Consider the following 22280-nt stretch of genomic DNA (forward strand, 5'->3'; position numbering starts at 1 on the left):
TAAATGCACACTATATGTGTAACTTAGCATTTATTTTAAGCAAAAAATATTTTCCTTGATTGTGACAAGCTAAGTTTAAAAATATTGCCAAACTTCAAACTCAGTACATACATAAAACATTTTATTGATAAAGAACACATAGGTAATTATGCAAACCCCTGGTTCTTTATACTAGCTTCATAGGATACCTGATAAAAGGGCTTTTTTCTTAATTAAATCAGCAAGCACACACTCAAGCATCCTTACCATAGCAAATCAACTTGTGTATGCATTGAATGAAAGCAAATTCAACATATAAACCCCACGAACTGATTTCACATAAGGCATTATTATAAGCAGTATGAAAAGTGTTTTTAAAAGCACTGTGTGAAACACTTTGACAGTGCTCCTTTAAAGATGGATATAAAGGAAGGGTGATACCTTCTCTCAATCCATAGATAGATCCGAGAATCACTGTAGTAAAGGGTGCAGAACTGATTTTTACTTCAGATATACCAGCAGGATTAAATTGATCCCTGCTCATTGTACCATATAAAAATCAACAGAAAATCTAAAGAACATGAAAAATCCCAGGGAATCTGCAGAGAAAAAGGTCACGAACACCTGTAGTTTGAGGAAGAAACAAGCCTTCGCCCCATATACCTATATGCACCCCCTATACCCCATTCGATCATTATGAAAAGTTCCTTATGATTTTAAGAGACAGGGATATGCCAAAGGCAGTATGTTGGAAATTTAAAAAAAAAACTAATACAGCCACAGAGCGCACCTTACATAGTCTGCTAGAACAGAAACTTAGAAAGACAAACCTGATACTCCTAGCAGTAAGTTTGACATTGCCTGCTTTATAGTAAAACAGAAGTCAGTCCTGTTGAACAGGACTAGGAAATTTGCAAACCAAAAACACCCACAAAGGTCAGTATTAACCTCTCCATGCCTCCCACTCTGTTACCCAACTGCAGACAGTGCCCCTTTCAGCTCAGCTGCCGCCACTGTGCCTTCTCGGGGAGAGCTCTCCATGGGCAGCTCCAGGCATCTGTCTGCACAAAACTAAATCTTTAAGTTAGAGCCATAAATACCACCTCCGATAACAACTAATGAAACCCATAACAAAACAACTAATGAAACTAATGAACCCTTACGCATACCCTCAGCTGCAGAGAAATCCCTTCCAACCTCGCACTGCTCCTAAGGGGTCCAAAAAAGTACAGAAGGCCAGAGACCACGAGCTGCTGTTCACCCGGAGCGCAGGTGTAACCCCTTGCTGCATCTTCCTCCTCCAGGAACGGCCCCAACCAGGCCACCAGCAGCTCCAGGTTGAGCAGTTTTTGCAGCCAGGTGAATGGGGTCTCACCCCAGCTCCCCATGAAAGGGAGTTTGCGCGGGGGGTGGGGGGGAAATTGGATAGCAGCTACGATAACCAACTGCAACAGCACTAGTGGAAGGTGTCAAACCACAGACTAAAAATCTACCTGGCTACTGGGTGCCAAAGGGGTGCTGGCCCTCCTGCTGCTACACTGCTTCTAAGACCGTAGGCTGCTTTTGGGATCCGCTAAAGGCACACTTTTAAGACCGGTGTGTATGTATGTGTACGTATCTATTTTCATTATTATTAATGTTTTTTCCAGGAAGACGACCGCAAACCCGTCTCCAAGCTCCAGCGTACTATTCCTCGCAATCCTCCCGCCAGATCTCCGCAGCTCGCCCTTCCTCATGCCTCCGGCACCCCCGCCCGGGGCAAAGCCGGCCCCTCAGGCGCTGCGAGACACCGGCCACACGGAGTCGCGACCGCCCGCCGCCCCCCGGGCGCGGTGGCCCAGCGCGGAGAGGCGTGAGGGACCACGAACCGCCCCGGCTCCAGGCGCCGCCGCCTCGGGGACCGGGGCCACCCGCCGTTCGGCGGAGCCGCGCTGCCCTCGGGCTGCGCCGCCCACCCACCCCGCCATCCCGGCAGCCCCTCCCGCCCGCGGGCTCCCCCTACCTGTCCGAGCAGCCGCCAGCGGGCTCTCGCCGCTCCCGCCCCACTCGCCTCGCTCCTGCCCCTGTCTGGGCGGCGCGGAGAGCCGGCAGCCTCGGCCATGCTGCGGCGGGGAGCGCCTGGAGCTGAAGCGGCGGGAGCGCGTAGACCTTCCCCCCCCCGCCCGCAGTGCCCTGGCTAGCGGGGTCTTGCCGCCGAGCCTCCAGCGGCCACCAACACCGGCCAGGCTAGGGCTGGAGGAGGAGGAGGAAGCGGGTGGCCATCTTTGTTAAGGGCAGCGCTGAGGACACAGGCCGCCCGCGCGACGCCCGGCTCTGCAGGCGCCGCCGAGGGGCGGGAGCGCGCCTCAAAACGGGTCGCCTGGAGCCTCCGCGCCAGGGGGCAAAACCGTGTGTGAAACGTGAGCGACTTGAGGAAGCCGCGCCGGGGACGGTGCCAGCCCTCCCGGCGTGCAGCCACCGGCCGCCGCTCCGTGCCCTCGCGCTGACCTCAGCGGTGCTCGCCCGCCGCAGCGGGACGTAGCGCCCCGCCGCCATCTTGGCTACGGGCAGTCCCTCGAGGGAACCGGGAGCTGTTCCTGCTCGCCTGCCATCTTATCCCTGGCGGCCCCGCCGGAGGAAGAGCGGGTCCAGTCTCGCCTGCGACAGCGGGTCCTTGCGCGGGCGCTGCCCGGCGTTGGCACGGCCTTGCCGCGGCGGTGAGGGGCAGGGCTGGCGGGGAGCGGGGCCGGGCCGGCCTCTTCGGCTCGCGCCCGGGTGGGACGGGGGAGCGGGACGGCGGGCGGTGAAACACGTGGGGCCTTTCCCCTCATAGAGCTGCAAACCTGCCGGTTTGCCTTGAGATAACGTGATTTTATTGTTACAGAATACTTAAGGGGGATAAACATGCCAAAACCCTCCCGGTTTTTGGTTCATTAACATTTAAATGTGCACAATTGCACTTGTCATTTCTCTTCATTTATAGTTTCACTGAAGTTAAACTTTCAACTGCCCAGAATCACTTTTTTTGTGTAACATAGCAGGTTAATATGCAAGCTAAGCAGTGTGTACCAGTTGTTAAGAAACAGCTACAATGAAACTGTTTCTTCTCATCTGATTTACTTAATGAATCGATCTCATTTTGAAAGAGAGGACGTTTTAACTGCAGTTTATGTTATGTATACTTCACATACGCGGCATAAATGATCAGCAGTTTGGGATTTTCAGAAATTTCAGGTTGGCTATCAAGAAATGAAGGTTAGGACATCATACGCTGAACTGCGAAATCTTCTCCAAGGGCTGAGCTTCTGTGTCAAATACTGCTGTAAGCGTAATCATCTTCAAACAATACATCTTTACAGTAAAATAAGACCCCAAAAAAGCCACATCCTGGACTGTTCAGGAAATACATGCACACACAGGACTGTGCCACCTGGAAGCATCCTGCCGTGGAGATTCTTTTCTTGCAAGGTATGCTGTTTAAGTGTAGACTTAACAACCACCTTGGCACATCTGTTAAGGAAGCCAACCATATTTTTCAAAGGTTGAGGAAACACATTTTTCCTAACGGGTTTGAAGCAGGGGTATGAGTACTAAGTTTTCAGTATGTTCAAAGACGTGTATCGTTGTTCAACTTTTGCTATACTGTTTTGATGTACAGCTGTGTTTTGGTTGATTTTTCCTGCTGTGGCAATTTTTCAAAAGTTGGTATCTTCCAGAAAGATTAGATAAAGTGTCAGGACAAAACTGCAGGAAGAGATCAGCTAGTGTAGAGGCCAAGTGTCCAAACTGATGAGACCAAACCTAGCCACTGTGAGCTGACTCAAAAAAAACCTTGGATTTTTTTTCTCTGCTGACCAGTAAGCCATGGTTTGTACCATATTACATATTAAAATATTCTATTGACTTTTCATAATTGTATTCACATGTAATAAACTGTATTTTAAAAGGGCCTTGGATTTATTTCTGTAAATAAATATTGTGTAAGTGGGTGGCAACATATGCAGAGAGTCACAAAATGGTGTGCAATTTCAGCTCGTCTGTGTTTCTAATACAGTTTACTGAAGGTATTCTAAAAGTTTTCTGCAGTATGACAGCCTGTAACCAATTTATATGCATAATACCTAAGTACTGTTTAAAAAAGATTGGTGTTTTGGTTTATTTTATCTTAAACATTTTTTCACATGGATGCATGGTGGTTCTAAAATTGTGTAAAGTTGACAGGGTTTCTTCAAAGGTGACCCAAAGATCATCTTGTTGTAACCCTCTTATTTCTAACCATAATATAAACAGCTCCTAAGTCCATGTCTGAGAGATGTGAGAGCAGTGAAAACATATGATTCCTTGACAGATGAGAATGTGTGGTTCTGTTTATTCATTGGCAGTTTGTGAACACAGTTACAACTGCTGCTCTAGGACACTAGTTCCAGGATACAAACAGGTGTTTTTCACCTGAAAGGAAGCTGTGCCTGTTTGCTTTGACACTTATGTTTGCAAACTGGTTGTCATTGAGATCCTGTGCTATCCTCAAAATCTTTTTAGGTGCTCGCCTAGATGACTCATTTTTCCCCAGGCAGGGAGGTGTGCAGTAACTCTAATCTGTATCTACACTGTGGCCACCAGCTCTATATAATATTTCCAAATAAATACAATGGGAACCATTGAAAACAAAAGGAGGGGAATTATCAAAAGATTAATAAAGTGTGGAACTTGCCAAAATAAGTTGTGGATGCTGAAATTTTACATAGGTACAAGGGGGGATGGTACATGTACATGAAAGAGACTAAATATCCAGAAACCACATTCAGCTCGGGAAATTCCTGAGCTAAAATCGTTGAAGGCTGGGGAATACCTGTTGGAGAATATCATGTACTTGTCCCATTCTTAGGCTTTCTGAGTATCTATTTATGGCCATTGTGGGGTTTGTCTTTGATTCCTTCTGGTTTGGGGAATGGTGCTTTCTTGCAGGAGTTTTTCTATTGACTGGGGAGAGGGTGGTACAACTAACACACCTTGCAATTTCTTTACCTTGACTAATTACACAGTTGCTGCAGAGCTTCTCTAAGGGCTTTCATGGTTTCTTTGACTTGTGCTTCTGATTTGATATGTGAGGCTAGAGGGACCGTTGGTCTGACCCAGTAATGAACACTAATATGCTCTCATGAATGATGTGGCTTACATTCATAGGGAGTTTGGTAACCGGAACAGATAGTTTCTCCTCTTTTTGGAGTCTTCTCATAACATGTTTTAGATCTCATGTATTTGTGAAGACAAACCAGGATCAAATCCAACAGTTCTTGTTGCAAAGTGAGGTAAAAAATATGTGCTGCTTTTTAAGTTTAGACACACTCAAATAATACATTGAATGTTATAAAATGCTCCTTTGTGTGATCTGTGCAGCATCGCTTACTGTAATATACCTTGTTAAGCTTATTATTCAGTCAAACTAGATTTTACAGCAAGCAAAAAGAAGTAGCATTGTTTTGGTGATTTTAGCACATTTTAAACATTTTTACAAGAAAAGACAGTTTTGTTGGCAGTGAGGTAGCAGTAGTCTGCTCGCGGATTGTGAAAAACCAGATCCTTATGCTTATTCCGGATAAAATTGTTGCAAAACCTGTATCAGTTCACTGCTTCACTTCATTCTGCACCTCATGAACTTTTATACTAAAGATTTTGAGGAAGTAGAGCAAGAACCTGAACAAGCTACTAGGACTCCTAGGTACAGGGACAGAGGTGTGGGCGGCTTTGTTGTCTAGGAAAGGAAATGAGAAATTATACTCTGAAGACAGGAAGATTATGAGAAAACACCTCTGAAGGAGGAAAAATAAGAGAACTCCATAAAAATTAACTGAAAACTAGTTCTAGAACAAGAATAAACATATTCACATGTAACCAGTTAAGAACATACATTGATAGTACCTTAAAATTTGCAGAGAAAATCTCAGTAAATGTGTCAAGTGAAGCACATTTGACAATGCCTCCTTAAAAGATCAGTAAGAAATGAAAAGAAAAACTTATTCCAACTGTGTTGTTGGGTTTTTTTTAATGACACATACTATTGTAATAGTGCAAAGTTGGTTTGGATCTCTTGCTCAGGAAATGCCATTATTGCCTCTATATTCACATTGGAGTACTGAGTGCTGGCTTGTAGCCATTGTTGTCTTTCCTTACTTAGCAGGAAGGAACAAAAATCCCTTCCAAAAGGAAGCAAAATACAGCCATAACAACATCAGAGCCTTTGTACAAGAATCTTCTGAAATCAGAGCAGGAAAACTGGAATGACATTTCAGCAAGATACAAAGATACGACAGAAAGAATCAAGGAAAAATTAGAAGAATTACACAACAAGTATATGTTCAATTCAGAAAGCCCAAGGGTAAGTGGCAAAAAATACAAACATTTCTCATCATTGAGTACAAATAAAAGGCAGTGAAATAATTCCTGCTATAAAATGCGGGTTTACTGATTATGGTGGTAGTTTTTTTTAAATATTTTAATAATTATGGATAGTAATAGCATGTGTTTAGAACAGCTTATACCTGTTACAATAGTGTATTTACCTTAATTTCTCCATACGCAAAAGCAAGTAAAGATAAAATAATCATCTGACTTTTAGATAAAGAATAGAAGACATAAGTTACAAGAGCAGTTGCGGGTGATCTGAGCCTTTGGTTAAATTTAGAGCAGGTATGAGTAGCTTAAGTACCCTAACTTTGACAGAACCTCTTTGATAAGTGCAGTTCCTTCTTCAGTTCCAAATATATGTGCTCTATATTCTGTCATTTGTGTTTGTTACAGTTGTGTTGTACAGAATACAGGGATTCTGAGGAAACAGGTCTAACTATATGTTGGACTTGAAACACGTTTGTTTTGTATTGAACAGATCAGGTTTGGAGAGAATGTGTACTTTGAAGAGAATGGCTGCATATTTCTTTCAAAAGCACATGATGGTAAGGGATTTCTCTTCCTAATATGGTACAATTGTTAAAAATGTTGTACATGTATTACTTAGTGTACTTTTCTTATATTAAAACTTAATTGCTCTGTTTCTTAAAATAACTAAACTAAAAATACTTTTATAAAATTCTTTAATGATTGATTAATGATTCTAGAAACCTGAATCTGAAAAGGTGAGCTGAAGAGAGTTAAAGAATAGTATATATTGATACCAAGGCAAGTTTCTGGAGAGGAAAGAGAGAAGTCACTTCTTTTCAGAGCCCTAACTTAACATTTTGAAAAAGGAAAAGCATATTCACGCTTTTTTTATTTCTGAGGGGAAGGGAAAAAAAATATACTTATTGTATTTAGTAAAACCAACTGTTCTTTAGGTATCTGAAGCCAAGATCTACACTTAAAAAATATTTTTAATAATAACTACAGACTTTAGTTCTTCCAGGAACTGTAATTTTTTTGTTTATTTTTACAAAGTGCATTTGCAAATATCTTGCAAGACAAATATTTGGTATTAATCAATTCCAGTAATATGCTTGTGAATAATGCAGACAGACTTGTTAAATACAGGCATTAACAACCACTGTTCGTTTTGACAGTCCTTTAATTACAGGATTTTTTTTTCCTATCTCTTTTTTTTTGTAGTAGATGAAGGAAATGTTGACATTTTATTCAGTACCGAAGATCTTGGCTTTTCTGATGCTTTTATTCAACGGATCAGAATTTCACCAGATCAGAGATACATGGCCATCAGCTTAAAAAGTGAAAATTCTGAAGAGGCAATCTGTGTTATTATGAAACTTGGTCATTTTCCAGTCATGGAAAAAGTAATTCCAAGTGTATTTAGTTTTGGTAAGTTGTTTATAAATATCCTGTGGATCACATCAGCTTTCAACATTTTTGTTAGTCTACAAGTAATATTTAATTTTTTTTTTAAAAAAAAAGCGCAACATTTTTAGATTTAATCCTAACAGGTGTTGACTTGTTTCTTATTTAAGATTTCTTCCACACTGCACAATTACAAGTTATCTGACGTGGATGAAAGTGACTGCTTTCATGATACAAGTTTTCCTTCATTGTAAAAGTAAGCAAGTTGTACATATTTGAACAGTCATGTAGATTATTTTTATTAAATTCACTACACTTCTTAAAAAATTTACTGATGTAACTGTTTGCAATATAAAGATCTTTTTGAGAAATGTTCTCATTATTAAACCCTTACAGCTACAACTGAAGTCACTGATAGCTGTAGACACTTAGCTTTGCTGAAAAGTGAGCAAGTGCTACCTACTACTGCATATTGGCTGGAATTTCAACTGTACTCTAGGATGTGGGTCACAGTACAGAGCCCAATGAAGTCAGTCAGGCCTTGAGTCAATTATTTCAGAATAGATTACAGAGATTTACATTGCAGTTAAAATAAGCAGACCTAAACTGAAACTTTTTTATAGCATGTTAAAGAATGTAGCAAAAAGAATGCAATGCTCTGTATACAGTGTTCCACATCTTGTATTTTGGATTATATTGTTAGATGCCATCAAGTATATATAGTGCAGTAAGCAATTTGTCTGGTCAAGGCAAAAAATTAAAACTCTGGGTAAAAATTCCTAGTTACAAAAATAAAGAGTAGCAAGAATATAATGTTGTAAGTGTTTGCACAATTGAAGTCTATAATGCCTGTTGAAAACTACACCTACAAACTTGCCAATGACATTTTTCACTGTACTTGATCTGAACATCTATCTGGGTTTGTCTGGAAGAATCAGTACATTTAAGAAACCAGCTCCCTGTTGCCTACGCAGGTGTGACAGATAATAAAAGTATAAAATATGTCTGTAAGAATGGTTGAGATTACACCCATTTTGTAAACTTACTCAGGTGTCAGTGAGGTGCAGAGGTATCATGAAGTACAGAGGTACCTCAATCATGAGTAGGAGAATTAGGTCTTATGACCACTTGCAAAGTATATACTCGTATTGCATGACACAGAATACCAGGCAGACAAAAGAAAGTTCTTGAAAATTTCCATCTGTGGGTTTTTAAATGCTAGGCTATAGAAGAACTTGGATTTCTCTTCTAAAGACTTGTCTTTGTAGTGAACACTCAGCTGTCTGTGCACTTCGGAGCCACATTGTTGTTCAGATAGCAAATCGTTTGCATTACTTCACTGGTACTTCCTTTGGTTTTGTACTGAAAGTTAGGACTTATTCATAAAACAGCATACAATAACTTTTTGAAGCGTATGTATTAATTACATGGCTATAGGAGCAGCAGAGATAGCAGTAATTTGGCTGGATCAGTCAGATTATTAAACTTCAGAATAGCAAGGTTCCTGTATTTACACGTTTCTAATGTTGGTGAACACATACACAAGTACAGAAAACTGAAGAATTTTTATCTCAGCAGTGCCCATGGGGCATATGCATCATCTCTTTTTTCTAAATGCTTTGCACGCAGTCACATGCAGTGGTCCAGAGCTCATAGTCTCTATTATCTCGCTGACTCCACGTAAACCTCTGTTTCTCTGCTTGGTTTTAAACAGCCACACATCTTCTATTTTCCTGTCACTTCCAGAACCCTCACAGGATCAAGAGCTTCCTCTTCCTGGGCCTTGGATCATTGTCCTCTGCCGCCTTCTTTCCTTTTTTTTCTTTTTTTTTTTTTTTTTAAATATTATGAGATTCTTGTTCTGTGGGGTTCAGAGGAAACATGGAAATATTTTTTTGTGGCTTAACCCAGCCTCTGGGATGTAGAAAAGTGTTGTCCTCAGTTCCATGTCAGCCACAACTCACCTTTTCCAGCATTAGGTTCACTGTTCATGGAGCTCCATTTTCTCTCAGTAATAGTATACACAGTTCCAAATTTGATATGTATTTGTCTCTTTTCCAGAATGGGCTACAAATGATGTTCTGTATTACACAACTCAGAAGAACCTTAAATGCCAGAATGTGTTTATGACCACTTTCACTAATCAGAAACATACTAAGTTAGTTTATACAGAACAAGATGCAAGGTAATACTTACCTAAAATATAACAAATCCTTTACATATTGCAGAGTATTTTATATGTAAAATACAACTGGTTTGGAAATCAGATTCTTACATATCATATTCCAAATGGTAAAAGGTATTTTTAAGTTGTGTTCTGCTGTCAGTAGTGCCTTATGCAGTCTGAGAATGTGCTCTGTTCTCTTGATATGTGATCAACAGAGATTTAACTTTCCTCTCTTACCTCACGAGTTCAGCTGAGTTTATAAATGTCAAGGTCAGTCTCAGGTCAGGGTGTCCTTTAATGAACGTGTGACAGTTTCATACAGGGTAAATCAGACTGTGGATTTCATTTTGTTTTCTCTGCTATTGATGTCTGATACATCTTTTTAAAAACATAGAAGTTCAGGCTAATCCTTGCTCTGGGTAATGGATGAGCAAAATCATTACAGCATTCCCAGAGATAGAACTATTGTTGACTGAATACCCTCTCAATAACCTTTATTTAAGCAGTGGTCTAGGAAGACAAGAAGGCTTTTGCTAAATTGAATGCAGAACTAGTTTTTCAGCCATGCAGCATGTGGTAGATTTATACAGCATTCCATAAATGTTTGTGATTATTCTTAATTCAAGTTACATATTCAGTAAAGAAATTTCAATTATACTTTCATCTAAAAAACCAGAAAAAAATCAGCAATTGAAATGGAGTAAATAAGATCCTTTTATTACAGCTGCGTTTGATGCATACTTTTGGAAAATCAAGTTACACTGACCTGACACTTCCCCACAGGGAAACTGTTGGCGTAATTCTGAAGGTCATAGTCATTACAGTAAATCTACTAGAAACTTACTCTAAAGGTTCATGTGCTATTGCAGCTCATAACTGAACTCACTTCTTCATCAGAGATGGCAAGACATTCTTTTGTATTGCCACTGAGCAGTTCTGTTCTACGTCTCACCAGCTCTTTTGGGTGCAATCAAATATATTTTTTAGAAGCTGAAAATTTCTTGGCTTCCTCAAAAATAAAAGCTACAAAGATTAAAAAAAATGGTAAGATCAAGGTCAGAGTCCTTGGGGAGAAGTATATCCCACATTTCAGCTTGACTTTCTTAGAGGTAAGGTCAGCAGAGCTGAACTTCTGGAATCTCTGCTGAATGCAGTGCCGTGCTCTTGCCAAATTCGTGAGAGGCAGGAGGTTGATTCCTTGCAGACTTCAGATGCCCTGCTGTGCATGTCCTTCTAAAGATGTCAAGAGGGTGCAATTAGAAAAAACAATAGTACCAAAAAAAATTGAGTTCTTCCACCTGCAAATAATTAAAGGCACTGAAAATGCTATCTAAAGCATCATTTCCTTCACCAGTGAAATATTTTGAAGTCTAGAGGGATCATTGCAGTAACGTATCTGATCTGCATAATGCAGATTACAGTACGCAACCCTGCAATTTCTTGTTGAAATCTTCTGAATCTTTGTGTTGGACAGTTTTGCTTTTAGAAATATCCAGTCCTGAAGATGTAAGATGGCAAAGAAACAGCTATGTCCCAAGATATGACATTCCATTTAATTAGGATGACTCACAGAAGTGTGAATCTGAATTTCAGCCCAAACTTGTCTAGTATTAGCATCCAGTCACTGGTTATCATTTTGTTTTCTGTTTCTAGATTTTAGAAGCATTTAAAACCAGTAGATGGTTCCTAGTTTCTTAGATAGTTCCAAAACCAGTTCCTAGGGTTTTTTTAAATAGAGTTACGAGCTTAATAAAAAGTTCTACCTTTTGCCTGAACTTTAAAGGCTATATACATCAGTGAGCTTCCAGTCTATCTCAGGGATGCAAAAGCCTGGATTCAGTTGGGCAACAACTGAACTCCTTTCCTTGCAGATTTCAGGTTCAACACACAAGATTGTGGGTATTTGAATCCCAGGATAAATGCAGCAGGAGTGGGTTTGGGAACCAGGTAGTCTGGAATTTCTGCAGCCTACTTACAGGCATGTTGTTTCTTACCTTGCAGGTAGAAACCCATGATTCTGAAACAACTGATGTATTTTTAAAATTCTAATCAAGTTTAAGTTTGGTTTTGTTTGTTTGTGTTTTTTTTAATTATTCCTTACAGATTCTTTGTGGACATATATTGCACAAAAGATAGACGTTTTCTCACTATCAACAGCAACAGCAAGACAACCTCGGAAGTTTGGCTGGTTGACTGTAGACAACCTTTTAAGTTACCTGCTCTTGTACAAGCACGAACAAAAGGGGTAATTTACCATGTTGAGCACAGAAATGACGAGTTATATATTCTTACTACATATGGAGAACCTGCAGAATATAAGGTAATTTTACATGATAAGAAGATTCAGAGGATTCATTCAGATACCTGTTTCAGATTATATAGAAATAGTAAAGCCAACTTTTAATTCTGTGCTTCACAGCTTACTGAAATAATTTAAGAGGATTACACAGAGCCATATGGATTGAAAGACTGATGGTAATACACAGAGTCGTGCCTGTAGCACACCAACTTGATTCTAACTCCTTTGGCAACACCAAGAAATGAGGATGCTTTAACAGTTATTTCCCCTATATTAAAACTTAAGTTGGTGATCTCAGTCTATATAACCAAACCACCTACAGGTGGTTCTGCTGGCCACACTGAAAGCCCTTATTACATGAAAATCTATTGTAGATTAATCTATGAGAATTGAACTTTTCCAAATGTTACTGAATTGTTCTTCCATTTTGCCCAAGTAAAAGGAGTTTAAAAACCTCCAGTTTTAGTCAGGCAAAACCCCCTGTACAAACTAATTTTTTTTTTCAATAAAAATGTTGCATGAGATCACCTGTATGTCTGCACATCTCATTTGTAACTCTTACTACATCTTAGTAAGGCAAGGTTGTCTTTTGTTTTTACAGTTGATGAAGTCACCAGTAGCTTCTAGTGGCATGGAGAACTGGCAGTTAGTTTACGCACTGGAAAAGAAAACCAAGCTAGTGGACTTGGAGATGTTCAGTGATCACTGTGTTATGTTCCTGAAGATTGCTGGTCATCTTTACTTAAATGTGGTTTCTTTTGTTTCACATTCAATTCAGTCAATAAAGGTATGTTTTAACTTGGCTTAAGCAGCATAATATTTTTCCAGAACGATTTCATTTTTTTTAACATAACATTATAATGAAAGCAAAGATAAATTCCAAGAGTAGAAGTGGTTTGGGAACTGTAATACTGCCAAGTTTATCATTATGACTAATTGTATTACCTGTGGTTGTTCTTCAGGATTTCATGTGGTGGCTTTTTGCAGCACTTAAAGAGCAGCTATCCTATGAATCAGTTCTTTCTTCAACTTACTACAGTCAAGCTCTTTACAATACAGCTGATTTCTAATGTAAAACAGGACTCAAGTCCCTAAACAATCTACTTTGTTTTACTGGGCCTATTTTTTGTTACAGTCATCAGCGTAAGCTACAGAATAAGCCTGGCCCTCTCATAGAACATTCAGAAGACAAGTATGGACACTGTCCTGTAATAAATGGGAAAAGTTGATATTGCAGTATGATTTGTGCAAGTATTTCTTCCTTTCTCCAGTTGTTGCTAAATACTTGTGGATTAAAACCAAAGTGACTGAATTCAAAACCATGATTTCCAGAGATCATTCAGATGAAATACTTAATTTATTTGTTTGCCTGGAAAATACAATCTGAACTACTTGTAAGTTTATTGCAATAAGCTACACATGCTACATTCTATAAAACTGCTACAGAAAAGGGTTTTCAACAAAGTACAGTGTATGGTCTCTGAAACCATTTCTGAAAACGGTCATAGTTTATTTATTCAGAAAGGGTCTGCAGTTACTCTGGAGAACTTGGACTTCTGCTGCCATTTCAGAAGTCTCTAGCAACCTAACCCGAGTAAGTAGCGGCCTGGCAGAGGGTTTGCCTATGTCCCTGCTGCTCTCAAAGAATGAATCTTGATTTCTTTTATTCTTAGCAGAGTTAAAAATCTTAACTATAATAGCAGTAAGTGTCTGAGGGTGAATGTGCCAGGAAAAGGTTTTGTTCTTCACAATGGCTGGCACTAGGAACAAAGTTAAGAGGCAGGGGTTTTCAGGGGCTTAGCATTACTGAGCTAACTCTCAGCAAAAGCATAACAACTGACATGGACTTGGCTGTATAACAAGTTGAAGTAGGACTGGAAATCAAAGGGGAATAGGATATAAAAAATAAAACCAGTGCAGAATAATTTCAAAGAATGTTTTAATTTTTTTAAAAAAATCTGCATTAATGCCCATATTAAACTGAATTTGGATTTATTTTTCTTTTTTATTTCATTGTTGAACTTGATCCAATAGCCTTAGGGGAAAGTTTGCTAAAGTCTTTCACTTTTTGACTATTACATTAGTGAATTTAAAACAAATAGGGATTGTGCTGCATACAAACTGAAGATAATTAGCTTGATATTCAAAATCTTTTCCTCTGAAGGACACACTAGGCAAAATTTACAGAAGCAGTGTAAGGGTCTCACTTGAAATGCCGTGTTTTCTCAGCTACCTACGTGGGCCTGTGAATTTGAATTGGAATCTCATCCTGAACATACCACCAGTACTTGCTATTTTCAGCTCACCTCTCCAGTACACCCCCCTAAGCGTTTTGCATATTCATTTAAAGGAAATAATCTCATTGAACAAGCTGTGCAAGAGGTACCAATTATTACGAATTGTCACACTACACGTTTACTAGCTAAAAGCAAGGTAAGATTTTTCAGTCCTTTTCGCATTCCCTTTATTCTTCCCTTCCTCCCCACCCATTTAAAGAAAATGCATTTGGCAGTGAATAGAGATTAAAAAAATGTAAAGAGCAGTTGGTGCTATAGTTACTAAACAGTGGGTGTTTTCCTCAGTGCTATAGAGAAGAACAAGAAAGAGTCGTGATAAGAAATTTTTTTTTTTTTCCATTAACCTGAGTATGCTAGAGGAGATAACAGCACACGATGAGTCAAGAATCTTAGTGTAGTGTAACTTAGAATTGCTGGTTGATGTATGCTATCATACTCTCCATGATAAATGAAAAATAAACCAGCTGTTGAAAAGAGCACCCCACAACCAGCTGCACAGTATAGATCAAGAAATGAAAGTTTTAACAGCCTGAGTTTAAAAAATTGGAGATGTTAATAAAGAGTTTGTACTGCAGTAAGTGGTAAACTATTTTGTTAATAATAGATATTCTTGGTGTTAAAGGGGGAAGGAAGACTTGGGTGCTTTGGTAGTTAAACTCCTCAGGTGTTGCACTTAAATGAATTTTATACTCTGCATCCGTAAGCCTACACAGCAGAGGTTCGGTCTCTTGCTTTATTTTTCAAGAGTGCTTTGTACATTCCAAGTGAAAAAAATTACTGTAATCAAGAAAACACATTTTAAAATAAATAATTGAAGTTTTCATTGCCATGTATCATTGAGGTTTCTGAAATGTCCTTTATTGTAAAATACTCCTTCATTTCCAGGATGAAACTTTGGTGCCAATTACAGTTTTTCATAATATGAATTCTAAAGAGCTACACAGGAAACCACTTCTAGTTCATGTATATGGAGCTTATGGCATAGATTTCAACATGGGCTTTAAAGAAGAGAAGCTGATGTTAATTGAAGAGGGTTGGGTATTAGCATACTGCCATGTTAGGTAAGTCAAATATAAAATGGAATTAAGATTTTAATCGGTGGGATATACAGATATTTCCTGATATGCAACTGAAGAGGTACAGAAATAGTTTTTTCATGTAGCTATACCTAATTCTTTATGCTTTTCACTTCCATCTCTTAGATTTTTTTTTTAAAAGTAGTTTTTAACAAAAAAAAAAAATTTACCTCAGGAAAGAAAATTACACTTTTGAGACCACATACTGCATTTAGGTTTCTTATATCAAGAGGATGGTTGTATGTAACTTCTGATCTTCCGAAGTCTCATTACTTCTTGTCTCATCTTTCCTTGAGGAAAAAATTTGATAACATGTTCAAATTGCAATGATGTGCTACCCCCCTCTCTTTCCAAGGGCACTGTGTTTGGTCTGCATCTTGTGAAAGCCATTTGCCTTCTACAGCAACAACTAAGTATTTAACCCGCATTTCTTGTTCTTTTATTGGCTAAATCCTCTGTCTCCAGTTTAGCTACAAATCTACAAGTTTTATAAAATGACTGTGTACAATAGGCTTCACATTTTCATTGAGATAATAATCCAGTAGGTAAAGAAGATAACAAAAGAATCACTTTAGGGAGGAGAAGGAAGGGGGAGAATGAGCAGTTGTTTGAAATACCAGTTCCAAAACAAAATTCAGCATACAGATGCATTCAGTGGCAAGCATTGTGCTGTTCTTCCACCCACCCCTCTAAATATCATAAGGTGCGAGTCAGTCCTAGGTAAAGATGGATTCTGCATCCAAAGATGAAAAATTTTGGCAGGCTAATCAGTGAACCTGAATAAGGAAACTTGAGGTGGCTTAGAACCACCTGTGGATGCATAGAAAGGAATATAAATTAATTGTAAGTTTTGTATTTTAATAACATTTCAAGTAGTATTTGAAATTCACAAACTAGCAAAAAAACCCCAACTTTATAACAGTCTCGAGATCTAAGCTACATAGAAGACAAATCCTCAGAGTCTCAGTGTGAAGCTGAGAAATACTGTTTTACTGTTTTTAATAAATGCTAGTGTTAGGGACATAAGTATTGCAAATTTTTTAGTTATTTTAATCGTTTCCTTTATAAAAAGATAACATCTGGTTTTGTACTGCCTACAATGACAGCGTCACTTCCTAAAGTGGTGCTTTTCTCCTGTGAGTTCCAGGACACAAGCATACAAGGACACAGAGTGCCATTATGCAGTTAGGATTTTCACCAATCATCATGCATGAGTTTTGTTTTTTTTTCTTTTGTTTGCATGTTGGGTATTTTAGCCATAAAGAAGGGTAAAGACAAGAATAGAAAAGAGTCAGGAAGACAAGCTATGGCTTTACAATTTAGTGGCTGCTGCTGTCATTTCATTATGTGAAGCTTTGCTATGCAGCGTTTTCCAAAGAGACTCCAACTTGAATTGTTTTAAATTTCAGGGGTGGAGGAGAACTAGGCCTTAGCTGGCACAAAGATGGATGTCAGCATAATAAACTCAAAGGTCTCCATGACCTTAAGGCTTGCATCATGCTGCTGCATGAACTGGGATTTTCTCAGCCAAAATACACAGCACTAGCAGCTGCCAGTGCAGGAGGAGTTCTTGCAGGAGCCCTGTGCAACACTGATCCAGAACTTATCAGAGCCATGGTTTTACAGGTGAGGTGCTGCAGACCCTTTATGCATTATGATATTAAACTGTATTTTCCATTCATTCAACCAGTTTCAGAATTGGAAACATTCCAATTCATAATTCACTTCCCTCATTTGTTTGAGAAAGCCTTGACCTAGACATTTGAGGTCCTGTATCCTATTTACCAACTTTTTTTTTTTTTCTTCTAACAACTTCTAAGGCTCCTTTTGTAGATGTTCTAAATACAATGATGAAAACACATCTCCCACTGACAATTGAAGAACAGGAAGAATGGGGAAATCCATTAGCAGATGAAAAATGTATGAAATATATCAAAAGCTATTGTCCATACCAGAATATTAAGACACAGGTAAAACTATGCTTTCTGCGTGGGATACGGTAATAAAGTGTAGCAGTTTATAAGAAAACAACAAGCGGATAATTAATTTTTTTAAAAAGTCTATTTTACCTTTTCAGTGCTTTAAACCCCAGTATTTTAGAATTGTCTTAGCTGCTGCTTTGTGTTAAAATGAATTATCAATACAAATATAAACTATTTCAGTAACAGTTTTAGCAATCTTTGGAGTCATAAGTGACTACTGAAATTAACCAAGCACCTTGTCGTAAATAATCAATGGATTTCAAAAACTGCTTTGTTTTTGTTATAGGACTGCCAGGAAGTAATAGGTTATTCTATGGTATAACAAACCACAACATGTAAAATACATTCTGGGTTTTGCAGAGTTTGTCACAGGAGGAAGGTATTTTCCAGTGATTAAATACCTTTTCCAAGGCAAACAGTGAAACAGAAAAGGAGCTATGGCTTTGATGTCATAATTTCATGATTTATTTGAAGTAATGTGTTAACTGTGTTGCATGCTTACTATATGAAAACAACTACTTTTTATGTATAGAAAGATTGCAGAAGTAAACCTCAACTACTGTTCTAAGGTGAACCATTCCATGACAGGTATTCCCTTTTTTTTGTAATCATCAGCAAGCAGACACGTATCAGACCTTTACCAGTGGGTAGAGGAATTTTCCGATTACCTTTTGCAAGTACGATCCCCTAATATGAAGTAATTTGCACTTAGAGCAATAAAAGTGCTTTTCTAAGAGCAGGTAATTATGCTATGGATGTGTTTTTAGACAAACCATCACTAGTAGTACAGTGAGGTAAAAATTTGTTACTCACTTTATGAGGAAAGTCAGTTGTCAAATATTTAACTGGTTTTGTTTTTTAATCTCAGTGTTATCCTTCAGTTTTTATCACGGCGTATGAAAATGATCAACGGATACCACTGACAGGAGTTTTACGATATGTTCAGAAACTTAGGAAGGCTGCACTAGATCATGCCAGCAGAACAAGTAAGAAAGGTAAGGTTATTACAGATACGTGGAGTTAACTAAACCAGAATATTAGGAGTCATATAATTAAACACCATAGAGATTCACTCCTCCTTAAATGCATTTATTTGTACAATATCATCCAGTATGTAAAGCTCTGAAGTAATTTATCTGCAAAGAGGAGATGTGGAGTTGTACTGACCCAGGATGCACTCTCCAGAGCCTCAGCAGGAGCCAGATTATCTCTGTATTGTAGACTTGCCTGAAAATAATCAAACCTATGTGTTAAGTATTAATAGTGACAAACCCTAACAGGCTCAGGAGACCATCTGAGATGGAAAAAAAGTAAAGACTGGAAGAGTATGAGTGGTTCCTAATCCTCAACATGTGGTGGCTGTTGGACAGTGCTAGGTGAAGCTGTAGCATCTAATCCAGCTACTAGTACTGATACGGTCCAGCCACTGATATGGTGAGACAGTTCTCTACAACACATGGATAAAAATGTTGGTTTTGCTGCTCTACAAAAACCTGCTTTTCCCAGTTTGCAAAAATCACAGGTGTTAGTCCAAGTTAGAATGACAACAATGCCAAGGCATAGACACTTTTGTACCTGAAACTTAACAGTAGCTTTGGGACTGTTTCCAGCAAACAGTACATTCAAGCCTTACTATTTTTTAGTACTGTCTCATCTGGGGAGAGGCTTTTACCATCAGTACCAAAAGAGATACTGAATTAGCTTTTCTAAATTTTGTTATGCCCCTTCTCTGCCAGCAGCAGAACTGTGATGGTTGAGAAAGGATAGTAGATGCTGCAATTGGTGTTGCAGTGTTTGGTCAGGGAAAAAAAAAAAAAAAAAAAAGCACATTTATCCAAAAAGACTCAGAGAGAAAACAAAGATAGTGAGATAAAACAATAGCTTATGAGGAACAGCTGAGGGAACTGGAGTTATTTAGTCTGGAGAAGAGGATGCTGAGGGGAGACCTCATTGCCCTCTAAAACTACCTCAAAGGAGGTTGCAGAGAGCTGGGCATGAGCCTCTTTAACCAAGTAGCAAGTGACAGGACAAGAGGGAATGGCCTCAAGTTGGGCCAGGGAAAGTTCAGACTAGATGTTAGGAAGCATTTCTTTACAGAACGGGTTGTTGGGCATTGGAATGGGCTGCCCAGGGAGGTGGTGGAGTCCCCATCCCTGGAGGGGTTTAAGATTCGGGCTGACATAGCACTGAGGGATCTGGTGTAGTTGAGAATGGTCAGTGTTAGGTTAATGGTTGGACTGGATGATCTTCAAGGTCTTTTCCAACCTAGATGGTTCTGTGAATATATAAACATTTTTCAAATATGTAGTTAATAGAAATATAAATAGTTCATCCAACAAGTCTATGTTTCTCTTTTTCTTATGCAGCAATAGAAAGTCTGTCAGAACAGAAGGCAGAATTACTTATCCCGAAACATCTCACATCCCCACTTACCTTTTTCCTTGTTCATTCAATGTCAAGTGACTGCTAGCTTCATTGTTCCAGGAAATTGGAGCCCTAATATCATTTTAGACATCCGAGCAAATGGCAGTCATTGTGACTCATCTTGGGAGGATTCACTGCAAGAGGTACGTTTCCTTTGTGGCACACAGCTGTACCATGTTGGAGGGAGGTGTCCCCTCCATTGATAGTTCAACTCGGTAGTTCATGCAGTCATTGAATGTATGTTTGAAGTATCAAAAGAAAAAAAAACTGCTGGAATTAAGGTTGTTCTTGCTCTGTGTATTGCAAGAGCAACTGGTGGTCTTCTATAAAACCCAGCAGTTTATATCTATATATGTAATTATATACCAATATATATTTTTACAGCTATAAAAGAGCCAGATTATTGAACCTCATTGTGCCTTAAGCCTCAAAATAGCGCTTAACTCCAATCGTAATGTGCCCAAAGCTTTGAAGGAAAGGTTTTAAATTGTGCAAAACATTGTTCCAGCAGGAAGAGTCTTGCACTGTAGAGTATTAAGTGCTTAAAATTGTCATATCGGCTATTTACTGCCATATTCCTCATGAGTAAAACATAGACAATAGGCTTGATCTTTATATTTTGAAATGCATGATCTAGACTATCAAAGGACACTACTACAATTAGGTTTCAAAATTTTGCACTTTCTGTAAGTGTGCACGTTACATACCGCCCAGACCTGACATACTGTTACCAGTGTCTCATTTACACATGGTTACAAATTTTATTAATGTTAATTTTAACAAATACTAGCAAATGTTATTTGGTTGTTGTGGCAGTTACTCTCAAAATTGATTTATTCAGGGAAAGCCTCATTGTGTCTTAGGGCAAGGTGTTGCTTAGCATTGGTATGGGAAAGGAAGATTAGAATAGCTGTACAAGAACCTGAAGGTTTACAGTGCAAAGGATACTATTTTGCAATAAAATATTTTCATTATTTTAGGTTGCAAGACACCTTGCTTTTCTGAACAAAGAACTGGAGGAAGTATGTCATCTCCAGCATCATAGCAAATCCTGCAAATAGCTAATAAACACCTTGAAGAACTTCAAGTCAGATTCTTACTTCTATGAAAAGCGAACACCTTTTCCAGATAATTTCTCCTCTTGAATCCTTGCTTTATGGGCATAAGCAATTCAAGGGCAAAGTTAGGTGTAGCATTGGCTTATAAACATACAAACCGATAGCTGAATTTCTCTTCTGCCAGATAGTGCAGAAGTAGCTGCCTGCATGGATCAGTTGGTTCCGTCCAGTCCCGTTCACCTAAGAAAGCAGTGCAGCGCTGCCCCCGCACAGCTGAAGCGCGGTGCCTGGTTCATAAAGCTTAACATGGTAAGTACATGCACTTTGTCCAGGCAGCCTTTCCCATTTAAGGCCTCTCTTCCAAGGCCACATTTTACGCAAGGCAGTAAAACTCCCAAGAAGTATTTAAAAGTCTCACTAGGGTCTTTTAATACTAATTCCCATAGGTAGATGATGATGACTATTGCCCTTCCTAGCTACACAGCAGCAATAGCATACTGATCCTGTGGTGGGACTGAACAATCTGCACAGAAGAAATGGACTCAAGAACAGGAATTTTAGCAGAACTCTTTCATATGAGTAGATTCAAAATCTTGCAGTTACCTTAGTTAGCATGGTAATCTTAAAAAGGAGGCACCGAAGTCCTTCCAGAAGACAAGATGAACACCCCAGAAGGAAATGCCAAAACAAAATGCCCCCACTAAACCAGCCTGATTCATAGCTTAACTGACCTCCGAGCAGGGCACAAAACTGCTACACGTTGCTTGTTAAGATGTATGGTGCGCACCTAGGGCCAGGGAGAACTCACTACGTGGCTGTAAGCTCCTCAAGCCAAAACAGAGTTCCCCAGATCACCCCCATGTCCAAAGCAGAGTGCGCTGTCAGAGGCTTATCCTTCCTTTGTGCCACGTAAGCCACTGTAGCTGCACCAAATGCAAATCAAAGCATGTGAACAAGCGTGACATTGGGTAGAGTTGTTTCAGTTGCTTACTCTGCACCGACATATGCACAGCTCACCTCAACCTTAGGGTAGAAAAAGAAAAGAATGCAAATGTATTCTCTCGGCAGGGGAGGAGAATCAATTGGAAATACACTCCTGGGTGTAGAATTAGACATATTAACTGTATTTTGTTGTTCTGCTTACTAACTTTGAGGATAATCACAGCTGTTAGAAGAAATAAGCCATCACAACTTTATATACTAGTCTTGTTTTAACTATTTTAAGAAATACAGGGCCACC

The 22280-nt window shown here is 39.2% G+C and overlaps 2 protein-coding genes across 7 annotated transcripts in view; one reads left to right on the top strand and one right to left on the bottom strand.

Moving 5' to 3' along the window:
* The window catches only part of CAMKMT (calmodulin-lysine N-methyltransferase), a 222004-nt gene extending 219924 nt beyond the window's left edge, over nucleotides 1–2080 (bottom strand). Inside the window, exon 1 of the mRNA XM_074897092.1 lies at nucleotides 1982–2080. Within this exon, the coding sequence (XP_074753193.1) occupies nucleotides 1982–2080 (99 nt within the window). The remainder of the gene's footprint in view (nucleotides 1–1981) is intronic.
* On the top strand, nucleotides 2080–21528 carry PREPL (prolyl endopeptidase like). 6 transcript variants are annotated; one of them, XM_074897091.1, is made up of 15 exons: nucleotides 2080–2675; nucleotides 3184–3426; nucleotides 6137–6334; nucleotides 6842–6908; nucleotides 7558–7761; nucleotides 9799–9922; nucleotides 12008–12224; nucleotides 12805–12990; nucleotides 14433–14636; nucleotides 15386–15561; nucleotides 16986–17202; nucleotides 17397–17546; nucleotides 18427–18553; nucleotides 20043–20125; nucleotides 20963–21528. In XM_074897091.1, exons 2-15 carry the CDS (start codon nucleotides 3208–3210, stop codon nucleotides 21041–21043), a joined length of 2253 nt encoding a protein of 750 aa, XP_074753192.1. In that variant the 5' UTR covers nucleotides 2080–2675; nucleotides 3184–3207; the 3' UTR covers nucleotides 21044–21528. The 6 variants fall into 6 exon arrangements, 5 of the variants coding, with proteins under 5 accessions (XP_074753192.1, XP_074753190.1, XP_074753187.1 ...); XM_074897089.1 differs by having other exon boundaries at nucleotides 3193–3426; nucleotides 6134–6334; nucleotides 7555–7761; XM_074897086.1 differs by having other exon boundaries at nucleotides 2081–2675; nucleotides 6134–6334; nucleotides 7555–7761.
* Nucleotides 21529–22280: the final 752 nt, after the last annotated feature.

This window comes from Athene noctua, chromosome 1 (assembly GCF_965140245.1).
Source record: "Athene noctua chromosome 1, bAthNoc1.hap1.1, whole genome shotgun sequence".
Lineage (NCBI taxonomy): Eukaryota > Metazoa > Chordata > Aves > Strigiformes > Strigidae > Athene > Athene noctua.